Source organism: Lepus europaeus, chromosome 13, assembly GCF_033115175.1.
Source record: "Lepus europaeus isolate LE1 chromosome 13, mLepTim1.pri, whole genome shotgun sequence".
NCBI classification, from domain to species: domain Eukaryota; kingdom Metazoa; phylum Chordata; class Mammalia; order Lagomorpha; family Leporidae; genus Lepus; species Lepus europaeus.
This window is the reverse complement of record NC_084839.1, coordinates 62,373,751-62,394,301: the sequence shown is the minus strand read 5'-3', so window position 1 is coordinate 62,394,301 and position 20,551 is coordinate 62,373,751. Positions and strand designations below refer to the sequence as shown.

Below are 20,551 nucleotides of genomic sequence, written 5' to 3'. Positions count from 1 at the left end.
TCTTTTTCACTCACTCACTCTCTTTCTTTCCCTCTTTTCCCCATTCAAATAAAAAATTTTCAAAAGTAATTTTTAGAACTACACACACACACACACATATGTTAAAAGATAAGATACAGAACACATGAACAGCACAGAAGAGGGTCTGTTCTCCCAACCTGAGGTTTCTGAAGATTTCCTGCAGGTGACACCTGAGTGAATTTTGGAAGCTCTTAATGTATTTACATGGACCTCTCTCCACCCCCAGAGGACACCATGATTAGCTAACAAACTAGAAAACTATTACTGGGAAGTTATATTTACATATCACAATATAGTGTTACAAAAATCTTAAAATATGATTGACATTCACCACTACTTAAAAAATGAGGTGGACAATAGAATTACTGCAGTCCTGATGATTTAATGCATATTTAACAAAGCACCAATATTACCATATTACAGCTTGGTTTTTTAAAAAAAAACTTTTGATAGTGGGATTTTAATATAATTATTTTCCCTTGCAGTTCTATGTATTTTATTGTATACACTAAACAGAAATATTACTCCAACAAGGAACCATCCATTGGCTTTACAGACTGTCAATGAGGCCACCATACCCCTCTGCACAAAATATTAAGATCCCCTGAAGAGCACTGACATGAGTCGGCAGCAAGATGATCAATGGTGGCAAAAGTAATGATGACCTCCCTCCAGGTTCAGGTAGCAGAGGTTCTGGCTGGTCACTTGGCTGTGTGGGAGGACTGAACCAAGTTCTCAAGAGTGGGCTATGGATAGAAGTTGGCCTCACAGGGCCTCATATGTGTCAACTCCCTACGGGAGTAAAAAGCTCAGGGTGCAGGTGTCCCATTGCAATTTTTAAAAACAAATTTATTTATTTACTTGAAAGGCAGAGTTGGGGCCAGCATTGTGGCATGGAGGGCGAAACTATCACCCGCAATGCCCATTTCCCATGTGGGTGCCAGTTCGTGTTCTGGCTGCTCCACTTCTGATCCAGCTTCTTGATAACATGCCTGGGAAGAGCAGTGAAGGATGGCCCAAGTGCTTGGGTACCTGCCACCCACATGAGAGTCCTGGGAGAAGCTCCTCACTCCTGGCTTTGGTCTGGCCCAGCCCTCACCATTGCAGCCATCTGAGGGGTGAACCAATGGATGGATGATCTCTCTCTCTCTGTCTTTCTCTCTCTCTCTCTGCCTCTCCCTCTTTTTATAACTTTCAAATAAATAAATAAATCTTGAAAGAAAGGAAAAATGAAAGAATGAAAGAAAGAAAAGAAAGAGAGAGAGAGGAAGAAAGAAAGAGAGAAAGAAAGAGAGTTACAGAGAGAGATCTTACATCCATTTGGTTTATTCCCCAAATGCTGCAATGGCCAGGGCTGGGCCAGATTGAAGCCAGGAGCAGCCAAGAGCTTCATCTGGGTCTTCCACATGGGTGTGGGAGCCCAAGTACTTGAGCCATCTTCTGTTGCTTTCCCAGATGTATTAGCAGGGAGCTGGATCAGAAGTGGAGCAGCCAGACAATAATTGGCATGCACATGGATTGCCAGTGGTAGCTTTACCCTCTGTGCCACAACACTGGACCATCCACTGCAATTTAACCAAGTACTCTTCACCCTGTGCTTCAGCCAGCAGCCCTGGCCGTGGAGTCTCACCAAAGCTGGTTCATTGGTGTGTTGTGAAATAAACACACTCACAATTTCCTAAGAATATTCAGGATTTAGTAAATATTTTGCTTGTTGCTCTCAGTGGCAGTCATGAACTTCCTGAGCACAAATACTACAACTTACCCGTTGTTACAGGCTTACACAGAGCTCCTGACACACAGTAAGCACTGAATCCACGTGGATGACTTGAGTAGAATATGTGCATTTGCATTTCCCCCCTTAAATACAACTCATGATACTATTTTGGCTCAATCTGCAGAAGAGATTACCATTCTAAACTCCTTTCATCTCCTTGGGCTATGTGAAATGAATGCTTCCCTAAAATTAACTTCCTCACTTTTGCCTTGCCAAGAATGACACCGTGTGAAGAATCCACCACCTGGGACAACGGTTTCTCTCCTCATTTATTTTCTTGGGTAGAAACTAAAACACATGTTTAAGATGTGCCAGGCTGTGTGTGGTGGCCCTGGAATGCCTAAGAGAGCCAACTTGAAAAACAAGCTATCGCTTATAGTTGAAAAACTCTGTGTAGAAATCAGAGACGAGAAGAAGGTGAGAGAGCAAGAGAGAAGTCCTTATTTAGGAACTGAATTAAATAATTACAAGGTAAGACCTGGGTTTTTAAAGTTAATTAATCATAAAGCAATATAGTGTATGCTATTAATATGCATCTGAAATGTATTCTTCTATATGGGATGTGCTTTTGGAAACTAGCTGACAGTTTAGGGAAGAAAGAACTGAGTATTATGAACAATTAACTTCTGGATCCACGACAATAGGCAATGTATCCACTCTCACTGAAAAGTTAATGCGCTTCTAGCAGAGGAGCTTTCTCTCATTTACAGCATACTGAGAGAAACTGAAAAGCAGACTTTCACAAATCATTTTCATGCCTCTGGCTGCAGAGATAAATGATGAATTGATATATCATTATTCACATAAGTATTTACTATCCAATTTCTATTAAAATTGTCGCATGATTCTTGGGAGACAAAACAATGAGATCTAGAGAGGCAAAGAATTGGTGTGTGATTTCAGAAGTTCTACAGCTCACACTGGAGATGGTGCTGCTCAAAGAACAACAGCAGCAGCAGAACCCCAGTCCATTACATGCAACAAAATTCCAGTCTCTGCACAGGTGACAATGGCCGGAATCAGCAGCAAAGTCTGTGACATCACATTTCAAGTCTACTGTCAGATGCAAAGCAAAGAGAAAATAAAAGCGTGACTTTAAGGCCACACTTAATGCATATCACATCTTTTAAGCTGCAAAAACACAAGTACAAAAGTTGATAAGAAATCCAGACCATGGTTTCACACATAAATAAACAATCAACAGGAAAGTATAAGAAGTGACCCTGTTGACTAATGCCCTGTCTTTCCCAATTGAGGATCAGGCCTATTCAAACCCAATCACATGAAGATGGAATCAGTAAAGGTCAGTCAAAGGCAAGCTGAAATTCCAACTGTCTAGCTGACCTTCAGAGCTTGTGACAAATTGCTATCAGTCAATGTCAACTAATGACAGGAGCTCTTTGGCTAATCAATTGTTCTAAAAATGATCAAGAAAACTACTCACAGGACAGCTCATTTTCACATCAATGCCTGTGAAGTATGAAAAGCTCATTTTTTGAGTTTTTAATAAGCTCATAAGTAAAGCAGTTACTTAGAAACAGAGGTCACCTTACAGAGAAAGACAGAACCTTTGCCTGTCTTTTACATATTCTTTTATTACCATATTATAGTAAAAATATGCTATGGATATGCCAGAGGGCTACATAATAAAGTAGGTAACACTTCATCCACATTTCTGACAAATACTTCTGTATTAGAGGGAAATCTATGTGGCTGTAAATAAATTCAAATGCATTTTTTGGTTGTTTAAACTAAAAAAACAATGACCCCAAATTGACTGGTGATATTATGTACTAGGGAGAAGAGGCACTTGGGATGAAAACACTAGAGCCAGGTTCATGCCCCTACGTATACGGTTACTACTTTTCTAGCATGAAGCTATTTTTGTTTAAGTGGACCTGCTTTCATGATGCTGGAAGTCAAGCAAATGGAGAACAGAAAACTGATACTCCCATTTGATGAGTCAATACAGGGAAAGGTGAGGGTGTTCTTGGGAAAACAATTCTCTATACATCTAATTCAACATGTTTGATAAGTTAATAATATGGACATTTTGATAACAGAAGATTGTGCAATATAATAACTTCCTCTTTTTTTTTTACACCTGACTTTTCCCACCAGGAAATTATTTTCCTATTCAGCTTGCCACTGCACGCAAAGGACGCACTTTAACTTGTAGTTCAACATTAAATGGAACCAGAGAAACACATAGTACTATATGGGTGTAAGGGCCACAGCCTGTGGTCACATAATTCTCCTTTTCTCTTCTCTCTAAAGTGTATTAGTCAAAATACATTACAATGCCATTGAAACACAAGAAGTCCCCAGAGAGTCACAAGGCTTAAGTAGGAAGTGTGAACAAATATAGATCATTCAAGTCACTCTGCTCTACAGACAAATGAAACAACAACCAAACCCAAAAAGTATTCTCAAACATTTTTCTTCAGTTTTAGGTTCTTAGTTATTATCAACACTTTGTGTTAAAAAACGATTGGAAATTGTGGTTTTTGGGAAAGGTCTTCCTAAACAATTGGTGTTTTCATCTGAAAAACTGCAAAGGGACAGCAGTTTCAGATTACATCGGAAACCTGAGTTGCTACGGTAGTTTTTCAAATTAAAATATCTTCTGTGGCCTCAACCACTCTCAAGTTGTCCATAGGAAAGAAATAAAAGAGGGAGGGCAACACTTAAGCCGTGCCATAATTGGAAGTATGTGAAAAATGAAGTGTCAGTTTGGTCAATAAAGGGCAAAGGTCAAGGGGAATTGCAGCCCAAACTCTGCGAGAAATGTGCTCATTAAGACATCCAATCAGAGCGCTCCTTCCCACCTATCCCATTATTCATCGGACAGCTGACTGTTGCAAATGCCTGGCTTTGCGCTGTTATTACTTCTCTTCTTCATGTAAAAAGGCGAGCTGGTATATAAATCGTGGCTCGGTCATCTGGAACCTAATGTGGCCTTACTCCTCTCCCTCCCTCGGTGCTGCCTACCCCCTCTTGGGCAGCTCTGCCTGCTGGCTGCACAGGTCTGCAACAACCTAGTGCCTTGAGAGTTCCCGCAAGAAGAAACTGGCCTTGCCTTCTGCCTGTAGGTTGCCTGAGCACCCACAAACGCTGCCGTGGAGGGGGCTGGGTGCTGGCAGGCACTGCAACTGTTGATTCATTTTTATAAAGAAATGGCAGTTCTTTTCAATTATTCTTGTTTAAGGAACATACTGGTTTTGTTATTTTTCTCTTCTGTTCAGTGATACTACTGCTGATGTAAGCCCTGGCCCCAGAAGGGGAAGTTCAGAAGTGGGCTTTAGAAGTTCAAACACCACTAAAGTCCTTTAGGGTTGAAATGTTTTACATCAAATTTCAGTGTAGAAGTAACACTTTTTCTGTATCCTCACAAAAGGAAAATAAGATGAGCTTTAAGTGGGAAATGTTCTGAAAGAGAAATATCCTGGCTTGTTTTCCATGCTCTTATTCTCAGTTCAACAACTCTTTGAATGAGTGAAATGGTATAGGCTCTTAATACATAATACAATTAATCATATCAGTCATCACACGTCCTTTGTAAATACTTCAGTCATCATCCCACTTAGCACACCAAACGAGGTTCTTGCTCCCTCGCACAGCATTGCCTCACTCTCAGCTCCAGCTGATCTGTCTGACATGCAGCTAGCACCCAGCACAGTGCCGGGCCCAGCGCAGATGAATGGGCAAAGAGCTGTTCAACTGGTAGCAGAAAGACTTGGTAGCAAAGGATCTGTGTCTCCATGTTTAAGCCACACTAAAGTAGTTAGAATTTGATAGCACAGATTCAAGTTTCAACTCACAAACCAACCAGCCTGTGGCCTTGGGAAAGGCTCCTGGCTTCTCTGAGCTCCTGTGACCTCACTACTGAAGAGAGGGGATGAAGATACCCACACTGACACCTTTAATAGTCTATATTATTAGTTCATCACTGTTCTTCATTCAGCTCTCTTGACTTTGAACCAAAAAGGGAGACATACCCTAACTCAAAATGTGGTCAGCCATGGCTAACCACATTAGCTCATGTTAGCTAAACTGCTCGTGAGATGCAGAGTGGCTACAGCAGTCCTCCTGGACAGGAGGACAAGTCTGATGGGAAGAGGCACCAAGCTTGCTTGTGGTTCTCCCAGTTCAAATCACACACCTCCTAAATGAGGCCCTGCTTACAAGCAGCCTGGCAGCCAAGAAATATTACCAGGATCAAAGACACATGACGCAGCATCCTCATTGGCCAGCAGGCGCCTCCCATTGTGACACACTGCTTGAGATTCCTGATAACACCCTGAGCTCAACCAGCAACAAGGCCAAGGGACCAAGACCCTGGAGCCAACACTACAGTCATTCTTCAGTATTTCTGAGCTATTACTTTTTTTCTCCTACAAAATGGGAAAAATAGCAAATAACTGACAAGTATAAAATAAAGATTCAATCTAGTATCTTTGGAAGAGCTTTGAGGAAGTTAAAGAGTAGACAAAAATCAATGCAGTAACAGCACCAGAGTCCCCAGCCAAACACAGGTGTGAGGCCCTCCCTGTTCCGTGCCGTTTTAAAGGGATTTCAGGATTCAGGAACCAATTTCCTGCAAGGGGCCGCTAGCGTTAAAATTAAATGAAAGTAGACAACCCAGGAAGAGTGGCCATGATAAATATTTTGAGTTGGCGAAAAGATACATTACATAAATCATAAAAAAATTAAATCCTTGAATAACAGCTTTTGTATTTTCTTAACCTAGTACGTTACAAGTTTTCAATTCTGCAAATATTTCAACAACACAATATTTATTTCAGCTACTGTAAGTGGCATATTTATCGCTCAATTAAATTCTCTATAGGATGATGAGACAAAATGGGTAATTATATACCTTATTCTTTTTTCTTTAGAAGACCCAGGATTGGTTTCTGTGTTTGCATCTTTTTATGTTTACAAAAGCCCTTATGCTGAAACTATTTCATAGATCACAGTGACTACTAATTTGGCAAAGTATCAGGCCTTCAAAATCCCCCAAATTGTTTGTCTTCGAACCAGGAACTCTTACTATATTTGGAAATGTGTCAGGACTTAAAAATTTCCTGGATGACTTATTTTATTTTATTTACTTGGAAATTTCAAAAGAATAGGACTCAGACACACAAGTCCTGTCACATGCCCACATCATGGGGCAGATTAGGTTATTTAACAGATGGCTAAGTCTAGAGGGACTTATTTCTCTTTCTTCCTTTTTTATTTCATTTTTTTTTGTTTTTATTTTTATTTTTGGTGCCATGGGTGCCATAATGAAGTGGTGAAAATTGAAAAAGAAATGAAGAAGAGGAAATGCAGTACAAATAATGCAGTAGAGAAAGTTTTAAAATATGTATTACTCCTGTCTGTGGGGGAAACACCTCTTTGGATATGTTCTTGACAGATTGAGTTATTTCTGTCTATTGGGTATGTATAAAGACATATTTATGGATTTATAAATCTTTTGAAGAGGGCTGTTATTTACCCAGTTGACTAAAATGGACTCAAACTGTGTAAATAACTATTTAGGACATGCACTACGGGCCAAATGCTGGCACAGCTTACACATCCATGCCTGCCAGAAAAGGCAGACAAGGAGAACCTGGAAAAGCCTCTGTGCGCAGTTAATCCAAAGGCTGCACAAAGACCTGCTCCACAGGTCTCAGGGATGAAAAAAAGAGGTTTAGGAGGTCCTGGTTGGCACGGAAATGTGCCTACGTTGCAGCCACAAGGCTCTCAGGCATCATTCTGCGTGTGGCAGGACTAAATCTCCGCACCAGAGAAACCCCACAAGGAAGGCCAGGAAGACTAAAGGTGTGGCTGCAACCACCTCTGTTACCAGCCTGGGGGTGGACAGGGAAGAGAAATCAGCATGGTTCCTATTTGATCACAGTGGAAATAATTGTTGTTTTGTTTGGCTTGGTTTTGGGAAGATTTTGTTTATTTGCTTGTTTTTTGATGGAGGGATGAGGAAAGAGGTTATGATGAGGACAGCCTGATAAACAGGGCACAGGAATTTTATACCTGAAGCTGCACCAGGACCTTCACAAATCACTCAACTTCTCCATGCTCTATCTTCTTCATCTGTCAAACGGGGCTAGACCTGTTTTATCTGTCACCCGGAAGTGTGTTTAAATGACTCAACTGAGATCATTCAAATGAGATAATTCATGTGAAAATGCTGTAATAAAACCTAGATAGCAGCCTTTAAAAATATAAAGAGAAGTTTTCTAAGTGGAAAATTAGCAGTGTGAAAGTTATGTATAAGGCTCCTGATTACTATCAAATTCATTTTTCAAGGAAAAATGGAAGGAAAAAGAAACACAAAATTCCTGACTCCTTGTTAGAGCATATCAGAGGGGAAGGACCAGTACTGGGCATTTGCCCTCTGACAGTCCTCGTATCAGATTATGTTGAGTTAACTTACTCACTGAAATGTTCAGTGCAAACGCCCCTCTGCAGTCTGCAGCCTTCAGCGCACCGGTGAAACCACCTGCCTATTCTTAGATGATGTATGTTTTCAAAAGCAAGAAATGAAAAGCAAGAAGAAACCAACAAAATGCTAGGCTGTGATCCTATGTAGTCATTCTGGGCTTACAGGAAAAAGAATTTAGATTCTATTTACACCTTTTTGAAAACTCATACTGTAAGTAGAATTCTAAAAGTAGGGCTTTATATTGAAAATGCTGACACCACCTTAACCATAGTGCAGTGAACAGCAATGTAATCTCTCTCTCTCTCTCTCTCTCTCTCTCTCTCTCACACACACACACACACACACACACACATACCCCACACTTGAAAAGAAAAAGGTCCCTTGGATTTATGCTGCATATCATTTTCCAGTAAAAGTCAGAGGTCAGAGGTTACCTGTTTCTGCCTCAGTTCTGGCCTAGTTTACTATTCTGGGCTCCATTTATGCTAGGTTTATAGTTGTGATGAAGTCAGCAACTTTTCTTTGAACAATAAAAGGTCTCCAATGCTTAAAATTACATTTTTAGAAGTTGTTCCCAGCAGAAATAGCATACATGTGCCTAAGAAAATTAACTTTTCTGTTTTTCGTTTTCAAATTAATCATGCCAAATTCATCGTAGAGTTTGCAGTTCTAATTGGTAGAGCCCAACTAAGTTAGACAACAAAATCCCTTTGTTGTCTAACAGCACTCTAGTGAAACATGATCATAAAACCAGATTTTAAAGTATGTACCTACTGCAGACTCAAAGTCAACTTCAGTAAAGTAGTCTTTTTATACTTATATAAAGAATTGTCTTTTTAAACTTTCATTGCATGAAGTGCACACAAAATCCACTGCAGAAAGGGCTCATCAAACAGTAGGATAGGACATTTGAATACCCAGTCACCTTTTTGTTGAAGACTAACTTGAAGTTTAAACTTCACTTCCTACTAGTTGTGGTCAAACATGCACATCCATTGACACCCACATGCATACAGAGGTATGTACATTCAAAGTACACACAAATTAAATTAATCTGGTGTCTTTCCATTTCTTCCTAACTCCATTTAGTTTGGATTTGCAATGACCTCAAGCATTTAAGAGATTCAGATAAGCAAAACCAGAAAAAAAAAAATGGCTTCAATCCAGTGGAGACAGAAGCCGGACCAGGGTTTCTGAAAGGCCCAATTCCTTCTAAGCATCTTCAAGTTGCAAACTTGGAATCCTGCTGTGGTTTCCTTAAGATCTTTTAAAGAGCCTCCAAGGGCAAGTAGTAACAGTACTTTTTGTTTATGTATCGGGGTATCCATGGCACAAGATGTATGCTCGTTCAAACTTCTAATCTACATCTCTAACCTTGGCCTTTGTCAATTCACTGGCCCTGCTTTATGGAGGTGGCCAAAAAGTGGAAGTGACAGTTGGGCAGTGAGATGGTAAAGAAGAAGAAAAGAGCTAGAGAAGAAACAAGCTGTGCTGATTCTGAATTTATATCACATTTATGATTTAGGAAAAACTCTGTAAATAGGAACTAACTAGACATTTCTGCCTTTTCAACCCTTACAAAGGAAACAAGTAACAAAGAAGACAGAACATCTGTCCTACCTTGCTCACTGCTGTTATCCCCACTGTGTGACGTATGGCCACCGCTGGAAGGGCCTGGGGTTCCACCCGAGCGAGTGGATGCCGTGTCGTCATGATCTCTGTTCCAAGAGGGCTGTGGGGGCACAAATCAGAAATCCAAATAAGAGCTGTCGGTGAACACTTGTTGGGTATGATCCCATTGCACAACGACAATGTGACGGAACGGACAACAAGCCATCGCTCCCTTCCCCTCTCACAAATGGTTCCAGCTCAGAGCTGCATTGGCACATTTATTTTGCCAATTTCTGCTTCCAAGCTAAAATAATACCTACAAATAATTATTCTGGAAGTCATTGCATGCTTTATAACCAGAGAAAATGAAAACATTCTAGGCAAAGAAGGGCAAAAACAAATGCTGCCACCTGATTCTGAGCCTGTGTTTAACAGCAACAAACCCTTGGCACAACAACCTGCTCCTCTGGAAATACAAAATAAGAGTAGTAGTCTATAGGACTGGGGTTTATAGAGGCCACCCAACCCCCGCTTCATCCTAGAAGACAAATATGGCAGAGTCTTTAAGAGCTCACAATGAAGCCTGGGCCCATAATAGCTAGTATGTGTCAGCTGTTGGCCGGATGGTACATGGCAAATGGACCAGGCACAGGGACAAAAAGAAATGAGAATAACAATAGGTTCACATGGACTGTGCACCCTCAGCCCCATGCCGAGCGTTCTTGTACTATTGAACGGAAAACAGATGTTGCTTCTTATCACTGGGTGCATTTGAAAGTAACATTCAGATAGGAAAAATTGGCTGTAAATTAAATTCTTGGAGAAAACAATCATGACGACACTTCTCCCAAATCTCCCTTTATCACCAGAAAAGATTTTAATTAGCTTTTAGCGCTAGCTTTCAGAAGCAGCCTCATGAGTCACTGGTCATCCTGCACAGTAGGAGTGATGCAAAATAGAAAGCTGGCTCTTGGCTGGGAAGTGATACTTGTCTTCAAGATTATTAGTGGGAAGGCAGGATGATTTCTTGTGTAAAATATGCATATATCATTTCAGTCATATAAGGTCAAGACCTAGGACTACGCAGCAGTAAAGTCTACTGACTCTTCCAACATTTTTAATATGCCTGGCAAAATCCAAGTTTTCTCTGCTTACTTCTTGAGAAGTATTTTCCTATCCCTGAGAAGATAAGAAGGACTGAAGAGATCAAAATGTTTCAGACACCCAGAGAGAGAAAAGTAAAGATCCCATCTAAGAAATGAGCTGCAAAGGAATCAAAGGAAGATGCACCATTCCTGAAAAGGATGCTTTTCACTGCCACCTAGTCTATCATCTTGGCCAGAAGCTTAATGCGGCCTGCAAAATGAAATAAAGTCATGGAGAGATATGCCACTTACATGTTTGACGCACCCATTATGCATATTCTCAAAAACAGTGCTAATTGATCTGCGATTGAAAGATATGTGAACTGTGAAAGAAGTGCTTTTTGCACACACACATTCTGCAACATACCAGAAGAATGCTGTAAGACGTAATCTGGAACACATGCTCAGAATGCAAACAGTTAATGCATAAATTTTCAGTTTGTACAACTGCAGCTCTAAAAGGGGGACTTGTTTATTCAGAGCTCTGCAGAAAGAATGGTACAGCACCCAGGGGACAGACAATGCCAGGCACAAAACCCCGATGCCTCGACATGTAAAAGGATGTTTTTCTATGTGCTACAAATCCCACTTGAAAATATAATTAGAAGGAGAAAATGGCAAACTATTGCATTAACTGTAATTGAACAAAAGACCGGCAAGGCATGTGGGAGGCTGCAGGAGCCCGTGGGAGTTTCAGGATGCATGAGATCCTGCGAGTGACATCTCCTGGGCACTCTCATTTTATTTATGTTGTCCCTCACTACTACTGTTGACTGGTGATCTGACTTGTAATTAATAGAAAAGCTAGTGATAACAAGTGAAAATAGAGAGCAACAGACTAACCTCATCAGAAGCATGTTTGTTAATCTGATTAAGACTAGGATTCCAAAAAGGTGACTTAGAACCGAAGAATTATTCCATGTTACACAGGAAACTGTCCTCCTTTATGCCACAACAGACCTGATATATTCACTATCTTTTAATGAGCTCCACTGATTTATTCAGCTCTGCTCCACTCCCTCCCCCACTTTTCTACTGTGCAGGATGTAGATTAATTCAATGCTTAATTGTTTAGTAAATTCAATTTTCCACATTCTATTCTGCATAGCTTTAGCTAAGGTTCTTAAATCTTCAGCAGTGAGCCCTGAGCCCAGTGTTTGTGATCTGTGCCTACCTTTTTTCATCACCATTTTTCTTCATCCACCACTTAATTCACCATGAAAAGATTTTCCTTGCTGGAAATTCTGATTCCGCTATGATCTGTGAGGCATTCCGATTCATTGCATTTTCATTGTGTTGGGTCTTAGATGCTGGGCTCCTCTTTTCTCACAGCTATCGCCACATTATACAGGCATTCATGCAAGAAATGTTGGATTCCACCTCAGTTTATCCAAATTTTGTGCAACCTATATGTTTAAATTTGTGTGTTCACCAAAGGTAGGAGCCAATATTTTCCACCTAATATCATTTCTTCTCACAGCCTTGCTCTGCTGGAAGGCCTGTGAATACTGGATGTACCTCTCCAAAATGAAATCTAACTTTCATGGTTCTTTCTTGAATTAGTATGCTGTATATTAGCATTTTAAGAATGGTGTAGTCGTATGAAACTGAGCATTAGGAGAAATTCACAAGGTTACCAAAACAGAGCAGGAATTATGTTCAGTACACTTCATTAGGCATGATTAAAATCTAAGTATCAGAAATAGCCCATGAACTCTTGTAGAATAAATATGTAAGACAGCCCTAATCAGAAATAACTCCCCTAAACTCCATCTACTAGAGAAGCTCAGTCATAATAACATATCTCAGTTACTAGATGTGGCTACACCAAACATCATTATCACTTTTAAAATAAAATATGTGCATATGATTATATACATATATCTGTGAAACTGTGAGTTGCTTGGGGCCACTTGTAAAATAAGGTTGACAGAATAAAATCAATGGTGCATTGCATTAGATGTATAGCAAACTTTAGTCATGGTTCTAAATTAAGTCCCAAACAGGCTTTTTCCTTCACTTTTTTTTTTTTTTTTTTTTCAGAGTAAGCAATGGTTGCATTCTCTCCCCTATTGTAAATCCATCAAGACAAGAGGTCCTGACCAAAAGTCCATAGGGGTCTTCACGAGGTGTTCGTTGTACAATATTTGTGTTTGTGTACATGGTTCCCTATCTTTCCATAGGAGTAGGGAAAACTTGTCCATCAGATTCTCAAAGGGGTGTGTGATTTTCCAAAAGTTTGAGAATCATTGCTCTAGAAGGTATTCACACGGCTAGACACAAAAACCTTGACATTCACCCTCCAGGTATTATTTCAGTTGTCAAAAATGGAGGCAGCCTGCTAGAAGCTCTGTCAGAAAGTTCTTCTCGGTTGATATATCCATATTCATTATTGAAGCCAGCCATGATTCTCCCCAGGACTGTCTCTTTTCCATAGCTTATACTCTGTTATTTCGCAAAGATGATTCAAAATATGCTGTTTGGGATATTTTATGATTTATTGTGTGATTTTTTATTTGTAAGGCAGTTTTACTGGTATCTGGTGGTGACATTGAAGCAGCGACCTCCATTGCCATGGTGTCCTCGAGGGCAGGGATGGTGTCTTAACCTCCTGTTTCCCTTCCTAGCTTAGCACAATGCATGGCTCATGTTCAGTATGCATGAAATGCTTAAGGAACTCAATGGAGTTATTCATTAGTTACTGTACCACCAATATCCCAACAAACAGACAGCAACATCAAAAATTATCCTGGCTTGTTGAAAATAGGCATCCATCAGAGACCTTTTTTCTTTCCTTCATGCACTCTGTTTCCATCTACGTCTTAAATTTTAACATACTTCAGTTCTTCTTATCATTTCCATGTTTTCCTTTGACAACTACTTTCACTAACATGGTTTGAATTATCACCCATATGCTACTAAATTTGTGTCTCTGGATCTCTTCTTCAGTCTTTAGACTTGTCTGTCCAACTACCTTCTAAACCAGCCTCATGCAAAGATATTCACTCCACTCAACAAGGTCAAAGCTATAGTCTTCATGTCTCCACCAAATCTTCTATTCATTCTTTTATTCGCCATCCTAGTGAGCATGATACCATCTGTCCATGATAGGAACCCAAGAGCAAGCCACGACCTCTCGCTCATCACTTCTCCATCAACGAGTCATCAAGTTGTATCCATTTTTACTTCTAAATAGTTTTTGAATAAAGCTCTCATTTTCCGTCTTAGTGATTACTGTACCTTTTAAGGGCCTCCTCCTTGCCAAGCTGTAAAGATCTCAATTACTCTGGAGTACAAGCTCCGTAAGGAGAGGACAATGTCAGCTTTGCTCATCCTTGCATCTTCAGGCTCAACTGCTGGCCTAGGGTTGGTGGCATTCAGAAAACTTTTGCTCAATAAATGAGCTGCTTCCTGCTACCTACAGAATACAATCAAAGGTCCTTAGCCTGCCATGCAAAACCCTTCATAATTCCCCCTGGGGACCATTCCTTTCCTTGGTCCTTGTGCTCCAGCAACTCCCAACCACATATGAATTCTTTTGCTCATTGCTGCAGGTTCATGCTCATCCTTCCGCTCCATCTGGAATCACCTGCTCTGTCCAGCCTGAACCCAGCCCTGGTTACATCCTTGCTTTTTAAGGCACAGCTCAGATATCACCTCCCCCAGAAGGCCTTCCCTCATTAACACAGTCCTCAGGGTGAGTGTGTCTCCACTCACTTGAGTGCTCAGACCATCTCAGGCATATAGCTATCATTTTACTTTTTCACTGCTTTGTGGTGACCTGTTATGCTTGACTACAATTCTACACTATTAATGTTTTGAAATCATGAACCATTTTATTCATCCTTATTACCTGTGTCCTAGGAAAATTTCTATACCACACCACAATAGATACAAATATATTTTAAATTAGTGAGTTTCACAAGGAATACAGAGGAGGGGCCGGTGCTGTGGCAAAGTGGGTTAACACCCTGGCCTGAAGCACCGGCATCCCATACGGGTGCCAGTTTGAGACCCAGCTGCTCCACTTCCGATCCAGCTCTCCGTTGTGGCCTGGAAAAACAGTGGAAGATGGCCTAAGGCCTTGGGCCCCTGCACCCACGTGGGAAACCTGGAGGAAGCTCCTGGCTCCTGGCTTTGGATGGGCGCAGCTCCGGCTGTTGTGGACAATTGGGGAGTGAACCATCAAATAGTTGACTTCTGTCTCTCTCTCTGCCTCTCCTCTGTGTAGCTCTGACTTTCAAATAAATAATGATAAATAATTTTTTTTTAAAAAAAGGAATACAGAGAGGATCTCTGTATGAGATTGTCACATGATACTGTGATCTCCTATGTTACACATCACAAAATGTCTAAAAAGGACTTGTACAATTTAAAAGCATCTCATGTTTCACAATTTGAAAGCGTCTCACATTTCTTGCATCCACACAAACACAAGGCACTATAAAAGCATATTAATATTCAATGGTACCATAACACACCAAAAAAAAAAAAAAGAAAAAGAAATTCAAGCAGATTTTATGTCTGAAGCTTGGCTGTGCTGTTTGAGTGGTCTTAGGCAAGTCACAACCTCTCTGAACCTTAATGTCCTGCCTGTAAAGGGGGATAAAAATAGTGCCCCACAGATATGACACACGTAAATGGCTAAGCATGCAGCAAGCACAGAATAAATGTCAGCTACTGTAGTTCCTATTGTAACCACACAGGTTGACCTAGTCAACCCTGGAATATCTACATACAGGTGTATTCAGTTTATAGGCCTTCTGAAAAGAATGGTTAACCTGAGCAGGCTTCATGCACAGCTTGGTAAGCCTTGGGCTATCTCCCAGCTGCTGTGTGCTCAGGGAAAGCAAACTGATCTTATTTTCACTTTGGAATAACATGATTTTATAGGTGGTTTGCTCCTCCCCAGACCATCAAGTTTAATTTGATACCTAATATTTATAAATCACTTTACAGTATACTAAGCACACGGATGCATTTCTCAGTTGGTTATTCATCACCTCAGTATGATGCCAAAATCTTATTTTTTAAACTAAAAATAAATTGTGTTTTTTTTATTAATAACTTCTGTCTTATTGGTCCCATTCAAAAAGGGAGATGATTGACAGCCTGATGACTTGACTCTGGAGAGGTCAGCTAGCAACTATGTAGAAATCAATGGAATAATCGTGTGCTCAAAATTTGAAGTCAGCCTGCACCTATCAATAGGTGTCTTTCTCTTTTGGAAGGTACATTTACTCTCTTACACCTCCAGGGTCTCTTTAGTAAAGATCCCCAGTGGCCAGAAAGAACTGGCTTGTCTCCAAAAGTCAAACAGGTTGGTCCCCCAGATTAGGAGAATCACCAGTTCACTCCAGGAATGTATCCATGTGCTTGGCACTCTCACATACACACACACTCACATTTCCATACCTGTACATGTCCATCCACACATGCACACATGTACACCTGCACTCACCCAGTCTATAGCAGATGGGATTATAGAATGTCACCATCCCACATCTAACTAGACCCCATCTCTTAACATTTCCATTCTGAACAGAGCTCTGAACAGTTCTCTCAGAATCCTAACAGGCCAAAACTCCAGCAGATATGACCCCTCTCAATCAGTGATGCCATCTGAAGAGAGGGACCAGGAGTCCCATCCACAGTGAGGTGAGGAGGAGACAAAGGGCCCACGTGCCACTGTGAGAAGTGAATACCTATTTACCTGTGTGCACTTGCACGTGGGGAGTGGGAAATATGGAAAATACATTTCTGTATGTGTATTAGAAGGCTGATATGCTGAAGTTCCTGTTCATTCTCAAGGTAGCCCCCATTAATTCTGCTGATAACAAAACATACCATGTAATCATTGAGCACCCTCCCTGGTGTCTACTGAGTGCCTGTACTTTGCCAGAGTCCTAGGTGAAGACTGCTCATCTCAAAACATACTTATTTGAGGCCACATCTACTCAACTTCAAATTCACATAACTCAGGGTAAAAAAAAAAAATGAAATTCTTTAAATGCATTTTAAAAAGTCCCTGGAAATCATTAAGCAAAATTCACAAGCAAAAACCACAACAAGTTCAGGCAGTCAGTTTTGTTTTGTCTTGCTTTTTTAACACAGGAAAACTGCCCCCTTGCCTTTTAAGCTTTCAGAAGTTCGTAAATGCCAGAAGCGTTCACAAATTAATACTCCAGTGTATATGCATGCTGTAGATTCGGGGGCCACATGTTTGGGGAATGGTTTGGTTGTGAAGCAGCATGCTTTACATGGACATTTCCTGGGAATGCCCATATAGTGTGCCTCTGGAAGGTGATAGAGCACAGACGATTGTTGCTGCCTGAGGCAGTCCTTGGTGGTGGCCCACACTTGCCTTCCACAGGGAAGACAAGGTTCTAAAGGGTGACCTCCCTTGTACCTGCAACCCCACTTTCTCCACCAGCTCTCCTCCTTTCTCTCCTTTCCTTTCCTGTCCCCTCCTCCACTCCCTTAGGCTTTGCCAAAGCTGTAGGCCTGCCAGAGTTCTTATTGAGCCCCTTTTTTAATGATGCTGTGATAAAATGTGCTTATTACTCCTCTTAATAGAGGCCTGAAGGGTAATTTTGGTGACTCAGGGCAGATGGTCAATTAGTGGTAAGACAATGGAAATCCAGCATTCCCTCCAAGGATCCGTGGCTCTCACCAAGTCACCACACTTCCTCTTCTCACAGTCCCAACCCTGCTGCTTTGGCCATTGTGGACTCTTAATCTAGAAACACATCTCAGTGATTAGCCAATCATTCCTTAGATAAGGCGCACACTACATTGGTGCCAGCTGGTAGCTTTGCACACAGCATAAGTGCGTCTAATTCAGCATCAAATGAAGTAGGTTTCTAAAACCTTAATGGCTAAGCAACTCTGATGTCTTCAAACATACACACGCGTATGCACACACACACACAACATATACAGTCATACATGTATGACCTCATGTAGTAGAGAGTGTAGTTTGTAGAGGCATAGACAGGGTCTGTTAAATTGAGTTCTCTATTTCCCAGTTCTCACATAACACAAATAAAACCTACAAAAATGATAATTTTTCAAACATTGAATCCTCTATCTCTGTGTAATGAGCCATGTAGAGAGGAGGAAAAGAATTTTTGTGCTTTTTTGCCTTTGGTGAAAAGTCTCCAAGGAGTAATTTCATCTTTAAATGAGAAGTTTTCTATCAGGTGATTGTGGAAGTTCCAGGAATTTCTGAAGCCTTGATTCAGACACGGAAGGATGCACAGTGCACACATGTGTACTCACTCACACAGAGCAGCAGACACCACACCACATGCATGAGACAGAAGCCAAAGAATGTAGAAAATGAATTGAAATGTTTTTAATTACACTGTGATGGCATTTAAAGCATTGTGGCAGCCAGACACATTTTTAAAATCCACTAGCCCTAAAATATCTTGCCCACTCTCCTGCAAGCATCCGTGTTTCATTCTCCTTTCATCTTCAGAGACTGCCTATGGGGACAGGTTGTGAGGGCAGTAACCTTAGGAAACTGGGACCCTGCACCATGGGACACTTTGCCAGTGCTGCTCAAAACTCCGCTTCCCCACAGACTGGCATCCAGTAGGTCTCAACTCTCATACTCTCCAGACTTTGTTAATCTGCACAACGGAATTAATCCATCCAAGAAATTAAAAATGAACTGACAATGCTAAGCAAAAGTCCACAGATATAAAACAACACCTCAACTATTCCAATATCCCAAAGGCTTTCCTTTTCCTGCACTCATATATTTCACCCAATTTTTGAGAATCAACGGTAATACCATCCCATGGTGACTCCACCATGGTCTAAGAAAATACTGTTGTTTGTATACAATGTACATTAAGATAAATTTTGTTGGAGGAGAATAAAAACAACCAAAGGACAAAGGACAAGAGTTGACAACCAGTTTCACCAAAATCTCAAAACTGGAAAGTAATAAAGTGGAGGTGTGCAACTGAGAAATTATTCAAATGCACTGAATGTTCAAATTCTGCTAAGCAGTTTGTTGAGGAAGAAAAAAACTCTCATGAAGAAAAGAAAAGGTAAAACCTCATTACACGACGGATCTTGGGAGAAGGTGTGTTTTAATGGCCTTTCCTTTTTCTATACTCTTGTACTGAGGCTGGCATGCTGTTAATAAAAATAAACTCCTATCAATAATGATATTAATGATGCAATGTGTTTTTATTCCTAAATTCATACCTATGAACTGTAGTTCATGCACTTAGATGTTTGACAAAACAAAAACCAAATCCAACAGATACTACTATATTCCCAAATATTTATACCTAAATATTTCAAACCATACTCTTCATTTGTCTGCTGCTAGCTTTCTGCTGAAACTTAGATTATTTTCTATCATTTCTATTTAGCCGTGGGAGATGCCAGTATACCTGGGTGTTATAAAATCACTTTCATAAGATTGTTTGCTTCCCAATGTTTTACTTTACATTTACAACTTATTTTCCTTGTTCTGCAGACAAATTAAGATAAAACAAACTCAGAAGTGTCTTATATAAAACAACTTAAAACCACAAACTTTCTAAGCAGGCATCCTAGCAGAAAGAACATCCAATAATGCAGAAACATGGTATTCTAAGTCCAGACAGATAAGGCCCTCTAAGCAATTAGACCTCAGCATGAAGCATCTGCACTTAGAAATCTGGAAAAAAGTACTTAGTACAAAGTCAACACATAACTGTTCTCTGAATTTTACCCTAAGAGCAATCTGCAGTGATTCACTGTGCTATCTCAGCAAGACATCTGAGGATCCAGTCTCTTTTTATAATATGATGAAATCAGAATAATAGTGACCCCCTCATAACAAGCATAAAAATGACATTTAAAAAACTCTCATTTTAACATACTCTATACAACAACACCCTCAATTAAACTCTCATTTTAACATACTCTGTAAAACAACACCCTCATCAATTGGTACCCAAGTTTTTTGTCCCAAATCCAATTCACATTGTTGAAGGCTGGATAGAATACAGATAAATGTTATTTAGTAAACCTTCATTGGGGTTTACCATCCTCAATGTTTTACACCTATTCTTGTTGAGTTTTTACAGTAACTCAATGAAACGGAAATTATAATCCCCATTTTACACATTATGGAATGGAGACTCATCAAGGTGAAGTGACTTGCCCTCTTACAGCAAAGTTTAGATTCAAACACAAGTGCTCTGACTGGAAGTTGTGTACGCTTCGCTGAGACACTGCTTGCCTAAAGGGTGTAGGACTAAGAGTTACAATCAGAACGCCTAATTGTTCTTGCTTAAGTGATTCTGAGGTTTTCTCTCTTCCACCTCTAAGATTCCAGTGTTAATGTGAGAAGAAAAAAATTTCAGTCAAATGTAATCTTGTTTTATTCTACCTTAAAACATTATACTTTAGGTAAAGGAGTCGTGAAAATTTACATTTACCTCTGATTTCCACTAACAATTAGCAATAGGGTCTTTTCTGATTTCCCTAATTTTTTTACGAGTACTTTTGGCTTCTTACAGTTTCAATCACATT

At 40.3% G+C, this 20,551-nt stretch overlaps 1 protein-coding gene across 2 annotated transcripts in view; it reads right to left on the bottom strand.

Annotated features, from left to right (window-relative positions):
* The window catches only part of MEIS1 (Meis homeobox 1), a 139,868-nt gene that overhangs the window by 101,113 nt on the left and 18,204 nt on the right, over positions 1–20,551 (bottom strand). For both annotated transcript variants that reach the window (XR_009867806.1, XM_062209553.1), the window contains exon 7: positions 9,873–9,984. Coding sequence is in view for 1 of the 2 variants with exons in the window: in XM_062209553.1 (XP_062065537.1) it covers positions 9,873–9,984 (112 nt within the window). In the remaining variant the exon portion in view is untranslated. The remainder of the gene's footprint in view (positions 1–9,872; positions 9,985–20,551) is intronic.